The sequence below is a fragment of the Branchiostoma floridae genome, chromosome 8, assembly GCF_000003815.2.
Source record: "Branchiostoma floridae strain S238N-H82 chromosome 8, Bfl_VNyyK, whole genome shotgun sequence".
Taxonomy (NCBI): Eukaryota; Metazoa; Chordata; class Leptocardii; order Amphioxiformes; family Branchiostomatidae; genus Branchiostoma; species Branchiostoma floridae.
Genome location: NC_049986.1, coordinates 22,039,719 through 22,057,837, shown reverse-complemented (window position 1 = coordinate 22,057,837; position 18,119 = coordinate 22,039,719). Strand labels below are relative to the sequence as shown.

Sequence of the window (18,119 nt, the reverse complement as noted above, 5' to 3'; positions counted from 1 at the left end):
CGGACTGAAACGTCATAGAATGCTAACGTTAATTCCAAGATCAAACAGTACAGGAAGATGTGAAAGAACCCGTTGTTCGGTATATCACTTAGATTCATCATGAAGGCAACTTTTTTTCAAGCCTTTTTTTAAAGTTATTATTCGCACGCTAGCATCACTTTTGTGCAATTAAATCAACGTTACTGTCCAAGCAACAAATTACATGTACCAACAAGTGGCGAAAAGGCCCGTTTAAAACTCTTTAGTTTATCATCATCATCATCTTTCATCCTCTTGAGAGGTGGAGCAAACGAAGTTGGTCCTCCAGAACTTTAGTTATAACCTGTCAATATAGAAGGGCTCAATAATGAATAAACAACATTTCAAAGCACAAGCTAAAATTCTGTATCTGCTCGGAGGACATAGCTACATGACTCAATCTATTAAAGGTATAGTGTGAGTATTCTCCAAGCTGAGGAAAATCGTGACCTTTTTCTTTTATGCCGTTTGTTTCTATCAGCAGGTGGGGTCTTCCTGACACTGTGACAGAAACGCATGATATGAGAAATCTAATCTCCAAGCAGATCTTGCGGTGGCATAAGATAATATCATAAGCTGTAGAGGAGTATTATTCGCCCCCGCCTTATGCCACCGCAAGATCTGCTGGAGATTAAATATTAGAGAAAATGGTCACAAGCTTTCCTACCAACTTCTGCATGGAGTGGATAAAAAAGTGCGAGGGCGCCAATCCTTAATCTGCAAACAGATCCTACGGTAGCATAGGATAGCATCAAAAGCTGGCAGAGGAGTGTTCCGCTACGCTCCGGTGCCCGTTTGACTCCCTTAGGCCGGCTATACTCTTTGGTTTGATACTACCTTATGGCACCGTAGGATCTGCTTGGAGACTAGCCGATCCTTAAAACCCGTTTCACACCTGCGTGAATCGGCCGAGTTTACACAACCCCTGATCCGGGCAAACAGCGCACAATACGGGGCTAATGTTACACCTCTCACGGCCAAATCTCGGTTTCCCATTGGCTGTTTAGAGTCGCCCATACGTAGCCAGCCGTGCGAGAAATCCAGGTCTTACCGAACGCAAACATTACGACAGACACCCTATACATTACCAGATAAGCAAAACTTCTAGATCTTGTAAGAATCACGCCCCAAATTTCTAAGATAAGGCCAATTCTTAAAGCTTTAAGAAACCTTAGAATGATCGATAAGATTTCTTTCAAGCCCTGACGATAATGGTTATATGTCTCCATAAATGTCACGCTAAGAATGCCTATTCAAGAAGCATGATAAGAAACGTATACAATAGACTATCGGCCTTGGCATTTTAGGAAAACGTTTTGTCTCTTCCATGACGATCCGGTGTTTCAGAGATAAAAGTTACCCAGACAAAAACATCGATGCCACAATCATTTTTATGTGTTTGCATACATAATTGCTTGAGTAAAACGGGCGCATTGTTCTCGCACACGCATTCGGACCCCTATTCATGACCCCGCGCCGCGCAGACGACACAATGGAACGGCTTCCCTAGCAACGCCTAGCAACGGCCGCCGGGCGACCACGCGTAGAGGACGGAGTGCACTCACTCGGGCGATTTGACGGACTAATTTCACTGGAAAAGCAGACAAGATGCCGCAAGATATGCCGCCGAAGAAGAGCATTCTTATGACGCCGGATCCCTACCACACGCCAGGGTAAGAAAACGTACAAATATCGAGGTGTCTCGACGATTTGTTGATAGCATAACCAGCCGGTATACCCCCTACTGACTGCACAGCACCACAGCACTCTACTCGGTTCTACCTTATCGATCGTTGTTGGGTTCAGTGTAAAACTGTATGTTTGGTTCAGTATATATATAAAACAAACCCCTTCGCATGAGCTTGGATACCTATATAGCTTTAAAGAGCTAGCCACTGTACAGTCAAGTTACTTCTATCGCCATTTTTATACGCTAGATATACCAACGACAGGAGGGCTTTTGTGTATTTTGATATCTCTCTGTGTGTATAGCGCGTTGTACTCAAAACACTCGATGTTGTATCAACAACTTATCCTCAAAAACACTCAAAATTTTCTCTAAAAAGCCTCTCTCAAACGACAGGAAGATCTCGGTAGCGTGTTTATTGAAACATTAGCTGAATCCGTAGGTATATATACCCGCATTATGCCCGTACTTGACAAGCTGAACCTTGCATGGTGGGTGTGGGTTAAAATCTCAACACTCGCACAATGCAGGTGGGACTAAGTGTGTGCCGAACACTTCAAAGCACCTGGAGATATGCTTAGGTGAAAAGATCGTGGCCTTCTGAGGTTTTAAGTTCTCACAGCTAACTAGGTCTAACTACATTCACTTAGGCTTAGACAGGGTCTCATACGTGACAGCGATTTGTTTGTTTTGAGTACACGTATTTTGATATTTGTGTATAGTGCTGAACACTTCATATAGCTTAGAGATCTCTTTGGGTGAAAATATGTGATCTTGAGTGTTTTTCACAACTAGCTAGGTCCCACTACTTAGACTGAGTGGCATAGGTGGCAAGTTGGCAACAGTTTGCTCTTTTTATATACAGGTATTTTGATATCAGAGTGTTATGGTTTTTCCTAACATTGTTTTGTATACATTAACTTAGTGTTGCAAAATGGAAGAGGCCTTCACTGTATGTCATCCACAAAAGACACAAAATACAGGGCAAGATTAGGATTTCTTGTGCCTGTTGGTGGTAAGTGGTTTGACGTAATCTTACGTCCCAAACCACCTGTGCCAGGTGTATGTGTCACAGGTGTACAGGTGCGTAGGTCAGCCATCTTGAAAACAGTCTATGAACATTCAAGACCCCTTACCTAGATGTTATGTTGATTGTTTTGGGTACCTTTTTGGTTCACGAGTCGTTTCTACGTTCTGGTGACAGGTACACATATGCTGTCGGCCATCTTGAAATACTCTGTCAACATGACCCACTCCCCCACTAAGAGGTTATGTGTACACATATTCGAGCACATTGCAAAATATTCCGCCCCTAAACGACGACCTGAAACGTTAAGTAAAAGTATAACATTACACTTGGAATACTAGGAACAGATTGACACAAAACATCGATTTTTGAGAGCCATCTTGAAATAATATGTCAACATTCCCTTCCCCTTCACTAAGGGGTCATGTGTATTTGGGCACGTTGCAAAATATGTCATCCCCCACACTTCGACCTAGACCAAGCATAGTTACAGATTGACACAAAACATCAATTTTCGAGAGCTCTGAGAGATTGTGCACGTTGAACACGTTCAAACAGGAAGCGATGAGACGACCGAATATTTCCATGACCCTTGGGAGTGGGAGCGTTTGTCGGTTGTCTTCTTGACATGTGTGTCACAGGTACATGTGTGTCATTGCGTAGGGGTTAAGTAGATATTTTGGCACATTGAACAATTTTCCACCTAAACGATGACATGAAAATAGCACAGTTACTCTAGAGACAGATTGACACAATGTATCGATTTTCGAGAGCTCTGTGAGATTGTGCACGTTCAAACAGGAAGCGATGAGACGACCGAATATTTCCATGACCCTTGGGAGTGGGAGCGTTTGTCGGTTGTCTTGTTTACCTTTTTGTTCACGAGTCGCTCGTTCACTACGTTCTAGTAACAGATATGTGTGTGACAGGTACCAGTGCGTAGGGGTTAAGTAGATATTTTGGCACATTCCAAAATGTCCCACCTTCTAAACGACGACCTGAAACAAGCATAGTTGCACTACGAAAAGATTGATACAAAGCAACGATTTTCAAGATGTTTGAGAGATTGTGCACGTTCAAACAGGAAGCGATGAGACGACCGAATATTTCCATGACCATTGGGAGTGGGAGCGTTTGTCGGTTGTCTTCTTGACATGTGTGTCAGAGGTACCATTGCGTAGGAGTTAAGTAGATATTTTGGCACATGGAACAATTTTCCACCTAAACGACGACCTGAAACAAGCATAGTTACACTAGGAACAGATTGTCACAAACCATTGAGTTATTGTTTGAGTTATTGTACACGTTCAAACAGGAAACAATGGGACGACCGAATATTTCCATGACCCTTGGTTGGAGCGTTTGTCGGTTGTGTTGTTTACCTTTTTGTTCACGAGTCGTTCACTACGTTCTAGTGACAGGTATGTGTGTGACAGGTACCAGTGCGTAGGGGTTAAGTAGATAGTTGGGCACATTCCAAAATGTCCCACCTTCTAAACGACGACCTGAAACAAGCATAGTTGCACTAGGTACTCTCTAAGCAGAGGTTGAGTCGCGTAGATATAGTAGTAGTCGGAAAAATTACACCGGCGCTCCTCTTAAGTAGTCGGAAAAATTACACCGGCGCTCCTCTTAAGTAAGAGGAGCGCAGGTAATTTTTCCGATTACTACTATATCTACGTGACTCAACCTCTGCTTGGAGAGTAGTAAGTAGCACTAGGAACAAATTGACACAAAACATCGATTTTCGACAGCTCTGTGAGATTGTGCACGTTCAAACAGGATGACTCGACACGACCTGACATTTTCCCGTGACCCTTAGTGGGAGGGGACGGTAAATACCTCACAGCTATATGTGCACTAACAACACACCTGTCACGCAGGCTCCAAGCAGATGTTTGGTGGAAGATCCGTAACGTTTTCTGGCGGCCAGGTTTTTCTGACAGTCTCGAGCTCTCACAGAGAACATTGTGATCTTTCATCCCAACATGTCCTTGGGGATTTCTCAAGTAGCCTCAAATCAGTCTTAACGGGGGCGCTTTTGCTGTTGTCGCCCGTTTGGTGTTGTTTTCTTATGCGGTCGTGTTTTGTTTACTAAACGTTTTTGTCGGAAATAACTGAAAGCATCAGAAACTAGCACGTTGTGAGCCAAGAAAGGCAATACCAAAACATCAGCTTCTTCACTAATAAAGTTGTCACGCTTGAGTACTGTCCGTTCCAAACTTCCCACGTTTATGGTACATAGAACCATGGTCTCTTCAGTTCCACACTAAAGACATGTTACAATTTACCAAAAATAGCTAAATGAAAAAAAAAAATCGTTTCAGGAAAGATATCCAGCAAACTGATGGATATTTTTAGCCTTGGTAGGATGTATATCAAAACTAGGAACTTGTTTTCCTGTCTTTGGTTCATTTCTGTTATTTATTCGGTTCAGACAGAAATGTTCTGCACACACCAGGAGACTAAGCCCTCTACTGATAAAAGTAACTCACTTTAAGAGCATTAGCAAGCCGTTTGCGGTTACAAAGAATGCTGTTGATGTCATCTTCAAGATTCAAGATTGCAAAAGTGGCTTGTGGCATGGAGTACCAACACCCGGACTCGGTGTCCCAGAAATGTCAGTTGTTTCTTCCAGACCACGGAATCTAAATAGGTTCGCGTGAAACCCGATTCGTTCTAGAACATTATTCATGTTGCGCCGCGTTGTTTGTGGTTCTAAAGAACAAGACACCCCAAACAGTTGTACAAAGATTTAATGAGGTCAAGAGAGAACGGTGTAAAGAGAGTTTGTCTTTGAACCGCAGTAGTCAAAGTCTAGGCATTGTCAGCAGCGTGAATAGTGACCCGTTTAGCTGGACTGTTTTTAACTTGTGTTTTCATTCCAAGGAGACCGGAAAGTACCGGGCAAAAGTCGTTCTTGTCGAAAGGGGTGTAAAGAAAGAAAGTTTGTTTTGAAATGCTATCCTAAAAGTCCGAGGAACGCATAGAAAAACAGTACAAGAGTACTTGTATGTACAAGAGTCTTTTACGGGCTGAAAATGAAATAATACGATGCATTGTCATTGTGACGGTGTCTGGGTTGACAGAAGCGAGAAAACATCCAAACTGATCCTATATATTCCAGAGAAGTTAGTGGCTTTGATGGTGCGTTGGTAATATGGCGACTTATTCACCATGGATCTACTTCCACTGTTTATTTTGCATTGGAAAAGTGTGTTGCCGACATTACGCCAGGTACACGACACGACAGGTGTGTGGGCGTCAACAGGTGGTTGCTAGTGTCTCAGGAGGCATGCCGGGACTTCTTGCGCTGACCGGTTGAACAACTCTTCTATCTCGGTAATTGGAGCACTTACAGGCCTAATCATAAGCTCGTGTGCGCACGGTATGTCCACATTACCATGACACACGCAAGGCGTCATCCTAATCTCCGAGCAGATGTAGGGTTGAGCACTGTATTTCAGGCCTATGTGTTAGGCGCTGTACATGTGTCAAACTTTTCTTCTGTTATGGTGCGGTTTTTGCCCTTTACCCACGCCCTAAGGTTCGGACTATCCATGGGATAAAGACGTTGACTACGTAGAAAGACAGACGACCCACAAACACACATATTACACTAAGCTGAACCCTACATCTACTTGGAGATTACAGTCGTCCCACTCCCACTGTCATCGAGCTACGTATACCCTCTCTCACACTGGTAAGACAAGCGAACAAAGAAATGGCACATGTGCAGAAGATGTGTTACACTGATAAGAAGAAAACCTTTCATGTGCTTTTTATCATCACTGATTCCTTTTCCTCTATGGGCAATAAAACAGTAACAATTTTGTACATTGTCGTATTTGCTACACAACCCACAGTTCTGTATCTGTCAACATTCGGTCACTTATAACCAACCTTCCCCAAGGCTCAACGGACTCTGATACTCCTTGTCGTCTTGTTAACGCAATGTACAGTAATTTAGCAACGTGATAATTTCTTTGATGAAATTATTTACGTAAGTACCAAAGGGTTAACGTTTGTTAGGTTTTTGTAACTAAGCAATAGCACGGCGCAACCTAGAGGTGTCATAGAAACGTGAACTTCGCGTTCGTTACTAGTACTGTTTGTTAGAAACTATTCAAACACTGTGAGAGTGTGTTTGACTATGTATGTATGTACACTAAGCACGATAACTGGAGAAAGAAAGAGCCATACTATAAACACTAACCGGTTGTCATAACGTGGATCAAAACAGTAATTATGTCTTCTGTTGTTATAGAACCGTACGTGGCCAGGTTTCTTTTGAGTTTTAATCGTTGTAACCTGCTTCTGAAAGTTCCGAAAACATTCTTGTAGCAATGGTGTGTCTTTTACGTACTGTAACGCTACATACGAGCAGATAATGTGCCTTTTTTTCTGTACAGGGTGGGCAACATCGTTCTATTGTAAAATACAGCCAAGGAAACGAATGGAGACATTTCTTTATTATCATGATGACTGTATTTCATCTGCCCTCGCACTTAGATTTTACGTGTTATTTTACCTGAAAAAATCCACATTTCTCTCGAATAAAACAGTAATGTTTCCATGGCAACAGCTATGACGTAATCTGTATTACATCGTCATAGCAAGAAAAACCGCCCCTCGGCAAAATACGGTATAAATGCACACAGTACAGTCAAAATCCGCTTACGAATCTTATCACGATCAGGCGGCATTAATTAGCTATCGGATAAAATGGACTAGTGTTTCTGCTTGGAGACGTGAAAAGCCGCTGACTGAACTTTGCTCAGCTATCGGCTACATCAAACAGGGTTATCGGCACCATGTCAAGCCGGGCTTTGTCGCGATTGTGGGTGGGAATACTCTCCAAGCAGAGGTTAGGCTTCTGCTGTTATTTTAAATGTTTTTTAGGATTCTTTATTGTGGATCATTTTGTAGTATTAAGTGGCCCATGAGACATCATGAAAGTAGTACAGAATAGAAAGCCGCTAACAGTATACAAAATAAAAACGCATTGAAATAAAGATAAACGTAAAAAAACAGCAGGAGCCTAACCTCTGCTTGGAGAGTAGGTGGTAAAACTTTGAACCGTTTGAAGTGGCGCTATTGACGGCTTTTTATGGGGTAGCCTGGTAACCATGCCAACGTGACGTGAGCTCGCCGCTATCTCTACGGTGCTGCAGGAACCTTCCTTGGTGCTTCGAGTGTTGCACTTTTGGGGAGGGGGGGGGGGGTGTGGTTAAGACATTGGTTTCAATTACTTCGCCCAATGGATGGCGGTGAAAGGCCAGCTAAAAAGATAGACTGCTAAAACAGACCTATGCTTAGTTTTGTGAAACACCGGTACCCCTAAGCCGACCAGAGGAGAATGGCGACTAGACTATTTATGGGGAGGATAATCTTGACTTCAGTTGACAATAGAAAAATGTTGATGGCAAGGCAAACGTGTAAATTCCCCTTATGTGGTATTTCGTTAGTGTTATCTGTGTTTGTTAGCCGATATGATGATTCCAACACCCTTCGATGCAACCTAGCTTGCGAATATAGATATCTAGAGAGCAATGGAGCAATGAATGAATGAATAAATGAATAAATAAATAGAGGGATCGCACAAGGGTCTATGTTACTTTTCAAGTTTTAAAACCCGAAGTACGTTTCTTCCAATTATAAATATTAAACATTCCTTTGAATAGAAATAAAAACAAAAATCTTAAAGGTGTTATTTACCTTTACGAACTCAGTGTATCTATTCACTTTCTAATATTCAGATACGTCACTTCGCTTACACTGCATCCGAGGTGACGCAAAACTGTTATATAAACCGTTTTTGGCCCCATTAAGGTTATAAAACGCATCCTGTCGAGTACAAAGGTGTGTAAATCGCCCCCAAATCCTGATCAAACTGCCCCACAATCCGCCCTGCAGCGCGTTGGTAAATAGTTTTAACGTGTTTGTCCGGGGGTTATAGTGTAGAGCGAGTCAACAGCAGAGATCGATATGAGCTAGGCGCGTGTTCCGATCGTGTTTGTTCTGTTAACACAAGTGGGATGGCGTGCATGTCGTCACCGCGACACGTGGGCTATCTCCAAGCAGATGTTTGGAGGCATTGATGATAGTAGCATTTCCTGACCGCCCCGTTTCCATGGCATGGGGGCTTGTTTGTAAGAAAAAACAAATGGTGCTGTCAGTAATTTTTCCCCAATACATGTATCTGCTTGGAGGCTTGGGTTAATCAGCCATCAAAGTGGTAGTTATGCCTAGATATAATAACCGCTGCAATAGACAAGGAGATAGTATACTAGCTTTGCACTTATGAGTATGGGAGTTGAACACTTGCCTGGGTGCCATCCTACTGCCCCAGTTCAGGTATCATCAAATGTTTACTTACTTCGAACGACCGAACAAGTAAACAAACAAATAGAAAAAGCTCCTGTACCATACTTCATGCTTCAGGTAGCTTGACTGTCAGACAGACCCAACGTTCACCCATCCAATGCTTGTGTGGAACAATCAGCAAAAAAAACAACAAACAAACACATAAGAACTAGCGCAAATGTAAAACATCCATATTTTTTCCACAGGTACCTCGGCTATTGTCCGCAGTTTAAGTACTAGATCGGCTCGACGTTCACCCATCAAAGGCTAACTTCGAACAAACAAACAAAGAAGGAAACAAGAACAGCAACAACAGACAAACAAATCAAAACGAGCACAAAAAGTCTTCGTTTTCCCCGCGGGTACCTCGGCTACTGTTCCTAAGCTCGAAATTCGCCCATCAAATGCTAACTTAAAAAACTAAATAACTAAGCAATTTCAAACCTACGTTTTCCTGCAGGTATCTGGGCTACTGTCCGCAGTTTAAGTACCAGATCGGCTCGACGTTCGGCAACACGACCCACCGACTCCTCACGAACCCGAACGTCGCGGCTTCGGGAAGTTCCGTGCTGACCGATACCTTCCCAAGGCTCAGCCAAGGCGTCGACAAGGTACGGAACAAAAACTTGACGTCTTCATCCCTCCCCACCCCTTCTCTCTAACCATCATAGTACGGAACAAAAACTTCGCTTTCCTTCTCCCTTTCTTTCCCCCTTTCTAGCTATCATGGGGTATGAAACAAAAACTTCATGTCGTCTCCCCTCTCTAAACCGTTCTCTCTGTCATTAGGTTCGGAACAAAACATCGTTTTCATTTTATTTCTCTTCCACTCTTTCTCCCGTTCATTCCAGAAAGGCATCTCCAAGAACCTGTCTTTTTATCATATCTTCGACGTGGGAATAATTCTAATCCCTTTTTCTACCCTTTCTCACTATTTTTTTCATCTACTTCTTTCAATCACTTATAAACTTGTAACCAATATAAAGTATCCCATTCGTTACTTCTTTGTTCATTCTTCTTAGTTGTCACTCACACTGCTTGCACACCCATTTTGTTCCGCCAGGCGGCGTTTATCCGTACGCGAACGGCTAGCTGGGGAGACCAGAAGCTGACCGAAAAGATGGTGCCGGGATACACAGGTAAGGAATTTATCTATAGAGCATCTTTACTCAGTTTCTATATCAATGAATCAGAAGGGTGGTGGTGTCTTTAGTTTGCATATCAATAAACTGTATCCCAACAGTACAGGCCCAAGTACGATCATGCAAAAAAATTGTGGGGTCGTGTGGCATAGCTGCAGGGTGTTTGGCCCAGAGACCGAAGGGTTAAAACCCTGTTTTGTTACCAATCGTGTTCCAATGAGAAAGGCCATTACACGACTTGCTTCACTCCACCAGGTGTGCAACCAGCACATGACTTCAGTTGGGGAGGTAAAGGAAATGGAAAGAGAGGGCTCAGCCTTCCAATACCATGCCCTGTAGCTAGACATAATGGATGACAACCACGGTCCCTGTCTCTAAAAGGCTATAGGAGCTTTCTTTTTACAGAATGAAATGAGAGACAAACATATCATACTTGCATCTCCTTTTCCCACAGGGTACATTCCGAAGATGCAGAACCACTACTTCGGCAGCAGGTACGCAGACACCTGCGGCTCCGCTATCGCCGACTTCGAGAGCGACCAGCGCGGCCACACCGCCAAGAGAGACCACATGCGGACCCTGACGGCACTGCAGACCGGCAAGCTCAAGCCCGACGACTCCCAGAAAAACGTAAGACAAACCGTGAGGTTATTGCGTTAAGGGCGTAAACGTTCATACGAAAGACGGAAAAAAAAGTTGGAGACGACACAAAACCTCGAGCTCCTTGATACAGAGTTTCGACGATTTCACGGTGAAAATGAAAAGTTCTTATTCTCCACATGGTTCAGATCAAGTCGGTGTAGGTTCGATCCCACACTCGCCTTATTTCGGATGGCGACGTAAAGCTGGCTCGGTATATCGAGGAGCTGTAGGCACTAGCCTAAAGGTCAAACCTCAGCACGTTTAGAATCCAACACACTTATGGACATTCACACCGTGGAGCAGGGCAAGTCTAAAGGTTTAACCTCATAATCTCCCAGCAGATCCTGCGGTGGCATAAAATAGTACTAGTATCATAAAGCTGGCCAATGGGTTTGGTTGGCAAATGACACTCCTTAGCCAGATAAACTGTTTGGTCAGATTTGTGATACTACTTTATACCACCGTAGATCTGCTGGGAGATAATGCTCTCCAAGCAGAGGTTAGGCTCCTTAAAAACGTCAAAAACAGCCGGAGCCTAACCTCTGCTTGGAGAGCAGGGAAATAAGTGATCACAGTCTGGTAGTCTAGTACTAGCTATTTGAAAATGCATCAATATCATTATTTACCTTGGTTGATGATGACTGCCTTATCTAATTTCCAAGCAGACCCTACGGTGGTATAACATAGTATCAAAAGCTGCCGGAGGAGTGAAGCCGGCCTAGGAGTGTGTTTGGCTCCCGGCCCAGTGACTGATGACTCCCTTTGACCAGCTGTACTTCTTATCCAACTTTGATACTATCTTATGCCACTGGTAAATCTGCCTGGAGATTATGCCTCACAGTACTGCATGTGTTACAGCTGATCACAGCCTCGTACCAGACCCCCCTGAAGCCGATCGCGCGGCAGGCCAAGCCCTACTACTCGCCGGGCTCGCTACAGCACATCAAGTCGCCATACCGCATGAGCAACGCAGAGGCCAAGAAAAACTTCATGTCAGGTGAGAGTTTTGCTCATTCATTCATTCGTTCGTTCATTCATTCATTCATCAATTTACTCAGACATCCAGTCAGTCGGTTTTCCAGGTTTCTATTCAATTTCTTTGCGATATTTCTTCAGCTGTTTATGTATCAATTCCTTCCTTCATTCATTCATTCGGCCATTTATTCGGTCTTATTATCTCATCACTCATTCAATCACCTTTTCACTCCCGCGGTTCCCTCAGAGAGTCAAAATTCAGATGGTCATTCAGTCATCAGTATCTCATTCGTTCGTTCATTCATTCACTACTTGTTCACTCACTGCTTTATCCTCATTCCCCCAGGCTACACCGGTTTCGTGCCCAAGGCGCGGGGGCTGATGGGAATGGGGTACCCCGTGGTGACCAACGCGGCGCTGTGCGAGTTCACCAACGAGATGGGGAAGAACAGGACCCTGAAAACTCAGCCAATCACCATCAAGCGCGAGACCAAGGGCAAAATGGAGACCCAGGCCATTTATCCCGAGGGCTCCGGGCTGGTGCCGCATTACACGGGACACATCCCAGGTACCTTGTTTGTTTTCTTACTACTCACAAAAACTTTCAATGCTGTGGTTATGACACCAAAATACAGCCTTCTTATCTGTAATATGTTTCAAGATTATTCAGTGAACATACACGTAAATGTTTACAACAAATGTGATCTGGTGGTATTGAACATGGAACCATCCAATTATCTCGTTCAATGAATGCCAGACACGTAGGCATATCATTACGTTATATTGTAAACTGGAAATGCTGTATTTTGAAACCGAATATTTGGATTACTAAAGGCTAACTGCCGTACATACAACGCCAGAGCAGACCTTACCAATCAGATCCACTATATTGTTTCTCTCATGTAGTAAGGGCTATTCTGTAGTAGGCATTATAGGCCTGACGAATCATTAGTTTTAGTATGTATTCGTGCGATTTCTGTCCAATACGATACCTTTGAACAAAGTTGTTTTATTCTTTATTTTTCTCCACAGCGCAAAAGTTCAAGTTCGGCGACACGTTCGGCCACAGCACGTACAACGCGCTGAAGATCGGGACCGGCATGACGCCGCAACAGGAGGCTATCATTTCTGTACAGTAACCCCCCCCCCCTTTCCCCCTCCAACAAAAGACCCCTCCCTCCATTCTTCCATTACTTTCCTTACCCGCCATAGCACTGTCTGTAGGCCCAGACCACTCGACAAAAACTAATTCGAATTTGCATTGGTCTTAATTTCAACTTCGGAACACCATGAAAAATAAAACTTAAAATGCATAATAAACACAAAGCGTAAAGAACTTCGTTTTTTTTTCTATTCGTCAAATTCGTCAAATCGCTCAGTCTACCCTGGTGGAATGGAGGTTTGCAGGTTGATTTGGGCTTTTATGTTTGCTCATTGTGTACATCTTTCGGTTAGCTCCGTTTTACGATTATTTGTGACAAACGCTAGGAACCAGGAAACATGTACTTGATCATATAAAGGCAGCATCGAAACTTTTGTTGTCTGGAGCCTTTTAAACAAAGTTTTGAGTCTTTTATATAAATCTTTCTGATCAAGTTAATGATCTATTCGACAGTGAACGCTCTACTCAAAACAATGCCACTTGTTTATACCACCGGGATTCTGTGATGATTCCACATTTGGTTCATGTCTGTCTTGGTAATAAAGAATTAGAAAAGAGCCGAACATTAACGAACACTTTTGGTTTTGAGCCACAACTGTATAACTATAGCAACGTTCCAGATTGCAGTATATATGTGTATATGTATAACGTTTTGACGTCAGAAAAAGGACAATGCGTTTTTTTATAGAAATATCATATTTTTGCTCTATTGACCATAACGTTTGTGATTGTAAGATACATTTTATACATGAAGTTTGCTTTCTTGATATCACGACGTTAATTTTTCTTCATATGTAAAAGAAATTTCCGTCTCCGGGAGCTTATTAATATGCCCTACTACATACTGTATCTTTATTTCATGTGACATTTAGAATGGATAAGCTTATAGTAAAATTTCAACCAAAAATGATATACATTTTTATTCTAGAGCAATTGCAGAGCTTAACATAATGTATTTCAGATTGCTGCCCGCTTCAAAACTGTATTAAGCTCTTTCAAGAAAAACAACGCTCGTATAGAAACGTGTTGTGACCACGAACGTTAAATATACAAGATGTTATTTAGGTTTTAAAAACATCAAAATGCTTTTTAAATGGTGTAAAATCTGTGTCTTAGTCAGAGGAACATTGTTACAAAGTTTGAAAATTGCATTTCACATTTGTTTGTGTTCCTTCCCTACAATATGCTGCTCATTCATATATCTACCTAAGCCATAGAAGATATTTTGTACCGATGTATACCAGATTAGTACTTGCTATTTTTGTGTGTGACATCAGTAATTGTACAAATATGTACTACATATGTATATTTAGCTCTATCGTTGTGGTGTGATTGCAAAACTGAAATAAATTTTGATCGTAACCGGAAAAATGTGCACGTATTTCTTTTCATTGCTAAATAAGATAAATAAACAAACAAACATAACATGTCGACATGATAAAGGAAAGGGAATGGGAGAAAATATACTAGATACTAGAAAATATGGTACGTCGATGTAGGTTAGACATCCAGGTAATAAGATACGCCAAAAATAGTTACTCAAGCAACTGGATATGGTTTTGAGGTTTTGAAACGGTCAGACGTTTCGGATAGAATCGACTATCCTTCGTCAGTGACACTGAAGAGATCTGGAAGAAACAGGTCTTTTATACTCTAACTATGAATGAAGACAATTTCAGATGTCCGATAGGAAAGGTTGTAAGACAATTCAGACTGAAGACAATTTGGATTCCAAAGAAAACAAAGCTAAGCCAAAGTCAAGCTGAAGACAATTTGGATTTCAAAGGATAGCAAGGCTAAGACACAGTTAATGCAAATGAGTCAATTAGCTCCTGTTGTTTTCGTTACAGGAGCTTAAGTTCCTAACTTTTTCACTCTGCTCTCTTCCTTATGATGCAAAATCGACTGTTCCAAAATTAAATTTGAAGAAAATGTCGCTGGAAAAATGTTGGATAAATGGGCAAATAACATACCAGAGCCGGTCAAAAAGTACATTCGACGTCCTTGAAGACTATGTACCTAAATTATAGTCAGTCATTGTGGTAGCAGAACACAGTATTCAAGCGCGACCCCCGGGTCCATGACGCAGGTACAGAAAGTAGTACGCATAAACTTGTTGAAGGAGAGGTAAAAAGACTTACTAAGTTTGGGAGGCTGCCAGATATAAGAATATAACCTGTGTTGCGTGGTCGCGGAAGGTGTTGACTCTGAGGCTGTTTGATTTAGATTGTGACAGTTTTCTATTTTGTGTATAAATGCGCCCTATGACGCAAAGTTCTCCCCCTCTAGTGCGAGCCGACTGCAGTTATTTGACCTCCGCAGAGCGGCGTTTCAAAGTGGGCGTGAGAGGGCGATGTGCCGACAGGATTTTTGAAAAATATTTTGTGGCATATACCCTGAACTCGATCGAACATATCCGTTTTTGGTATTCCTATTATAAAAAGTGCATCCTACTATATTTTTTCCGCGTCGAAGCCAGTCATCTTGTGGTCCTTAACTTTAGAAATCCCCATAGGCCGAAAACTGTGTTCTGCTACCGTCAACCACAACCTGCCGAACCGGTTCTGACCCTGAAGCCGTGAGGATCTGTGTCGGGTAATTGTGTAGTTTGCGGTTCCGAGCGTTGTATTTTGAGGCCGATAGCCCGGTTGCGCGTCGGTCGACGTTTTAGGTATCCGATGTCACGGTCACCTCTCGCTCGTTATTTTACGTTGCAACGTCGCTGTTTGAAAACCGACATCGCTTTTTTGAAACCCGACGTCGAAACCCGACGTCGAAGCTCTTTCGAAATCCGACGTCGGTTTTGAAAATACACGTCGCTTTCGAAAACTGACGTCGGTTCTCAAAAACCACATCGCTTTGAACACCGACGTCGGTTTTGAAAAACCACATCGCTTTGAAAACCGACGTCGATTCTAAAAAACAACATCGCTTTGAAAACCGACGTCGGTTTTGAAAAACTACATCGCTTTGAAAACCGACGTCGGTTTTGAAAAACTACATCGAGGATTAACTCCAGGGGGAGGGGCCTTTTACACCTTTCATTCACACCAACCAAACACAGATGTGTATTTGTTATCAAACCCACCATGGATCGACTAGTTAGGCATATTTCCTGCCCTTACGCCCCAAACAGAGATTCGGCTCCGAGCAGTTGGGAAAAATTTGAGAGTTTATCATATGCCTCTTTCTTGTCCCGCCCTTGTTGGGGAGGGCGGACGAAAGACGCGGCACATAACAATGCCGCAATTTTGCTCCCAAACCTCTGCAAGGAGCTTCCGACTGGTTTTGACGTCGGGCCTTCTTTTTTGTTTAAACTTCCTCTTTAAACACTTGGTTTGGCGACATAGCAAAATAAAATAAAAAAACAACGTTAAAACCAGTCCTTTTGCGTGGGGAGTACATATCACCGTGAACTAAGCTATATTTACCTTACACTCCTACAGGGCAAAAATTCTACATAGATGTGTATTACACTATGTGTATTATACTGTATCTCTCCAAGCAGAGGTTGCGCTTCGGCTGTTTTTCATGTGTTTTAGGCCTTTTTGTGGGGCTTTCAATTTTGTACAGGAGCCTTCATGTTCGCCGGCCAAACAGACGTGAAGAAAACAATACACAATAGAAAGCCCAGCAAAGAGACCCAACTGAACACGTCAAAAACTGCCGAAAACACCTTTGCTTGGAGAGTACACTAACATGTCTAGACCTGTCAGTTGGCGGTGGTTGGAAGAACATTACTTACCTATAATGTCTCTTATCACGCCAAGGAAATATTGCTTTCACCAAGGAGGTTATATAACCTCCTTGCTTTCACTAATCTAAGAGAATCGTTGCTGACTCACTTTGTATCAACTTATCTGGCGGCATCAGGTTGCTGTACATGTGCGAGCTTTGTGTGTGTTGTCTGCTGTTTCTCTTAATTTGGGCAAACTATTGCTCAAATAAAGCAGAAAAGTATTAACCTGAAATAATCTCTTTGATATCTAAGCCTTCAATTTAAAAAAAAATATATATATATTTCATCTCTTTAATGTCATTAAATACATTGCCAGTAAGAGCTCATATAAACATAGAGCCATTTGCTTATGGGATCCCTTTCACCGCTGAGCTACAAATGTATATATACCTTACCCTCCTTCCGGGCCCCAAAATCTACATGTGAATCGCTACTTACAGCGCTACTATTTCTCCCCAATCAGAGGTTTTTGCGGTTTTTGACGTGTTTCTGGGCCGTCTTGTTGGGTTTTACATTCTGTATAGTTGACTTCGTGTCCGCCAGCCAAACAGACATGAAGAAAACAATTCTAATTCTAATAAGTCTAATTCCAGATAGAACCCCTGAGAATGCAGGAAATGGCGTCTCAAAGGGTCCATATTTCAAAATTTCTCCGAGCCTCCCGGCCCTCGGCTCTGAACAGGGTAAAATATGTTGCGGAAGCGTTGCCCTCAAAAACTTTACCACTCATACAGATTTCAGTGTCAAGCTTAGTTTCGGGCAAAAAGTACTCCTAGAATGCAGAAAATGAGGTTTCTCCCTTGCGAAGGCTTGCGCCTTTGGCGCTTACGACGACATTGCGAAAATATGTTAGGGGCGTGAGTTTTCCGGCACAAAGAAACTTTTCTCTCTAAGAAAATGTTATATCTGATTTAGCCTCGTCTTACAGCAAAATCTGTCCTTCAAAAGGCAGTAAATGGCGTTTCAGACGGTCCAGATTTTAAAATTTCTCCGGACTTATATTACAACGTCTCGTGCCTTCCGAGCTCGAATCGAAATGGTAAAATATGTCGGGGGCTCTTGGGGTGGAGGCCAAAAGCTATAACCAAGGAGCTTTTATCAGGTAAAAGCTCATTGCTATAACCATGTGTAATTAGATGAAAATGTCAAAATCAACCTAGCTTAGTCGGTCGGCAAAATTTGCCGAAAAATGCAGGAAATAGCATTTAAGAGGGTCTTGATTTTGAAATTTTCCCGGGGGAGCATACCCCCGGACCCCCCTAGGATGCATCGCGCCTCCGGCGCTCCATGTGCTGAAACAATAGTTCAATCCCTCCATGAGAAATTTGCTGCCGTCCTGTAGAATAGTTAAGGCACCCCTG

At 42.6% G+C, this 18,119-nt stretch overlaps 2 protein-coding genes across 2 annotated transcripts in view; one reads left to right on the top strand and one right to left on the bottom strand.

The window, feature by feature from the left end:
* Positions 1-18,119, bottom strand: part of LOC118421949 (zinc finger protein 208-like) — a 516,296-nt gene that overhangs the window by 232,402 nt on the left and 265,775 nt on the right. The window contains exon 2 of the mRNA XM_035829452.1: positions 10,201-10,206. The gene's annotated coding sequence lies outside the window, so the exon portion shown is untranslated. The remainder of the gene's footprint in view (positions 1-10,200; positions 10,207-18,119) is intronic.
* LOC118421013 (protein FAM166B-like) lies at positions 1,503-14,390 on the top strand. The gene is made up of 7 exons (XM_035828147.1): positions 1,503-1,691; positions 9,559-9,709; positions 10,162-10,237; positions 10,695-10,870; positions 11,741-11,879; positions 12,204-12,425; positions 12,890-14,390. Exons 1-7 carry the CDS (start codon positions 1,627-1,629, stop codon positions 12,994-12,996), a joined length of 936 nt encoding a protein of 311 aa, XP_035684040.1. The 5' UTR covers positions 1,503-1,626; the 3' UTR covers positions 12,997-14,390.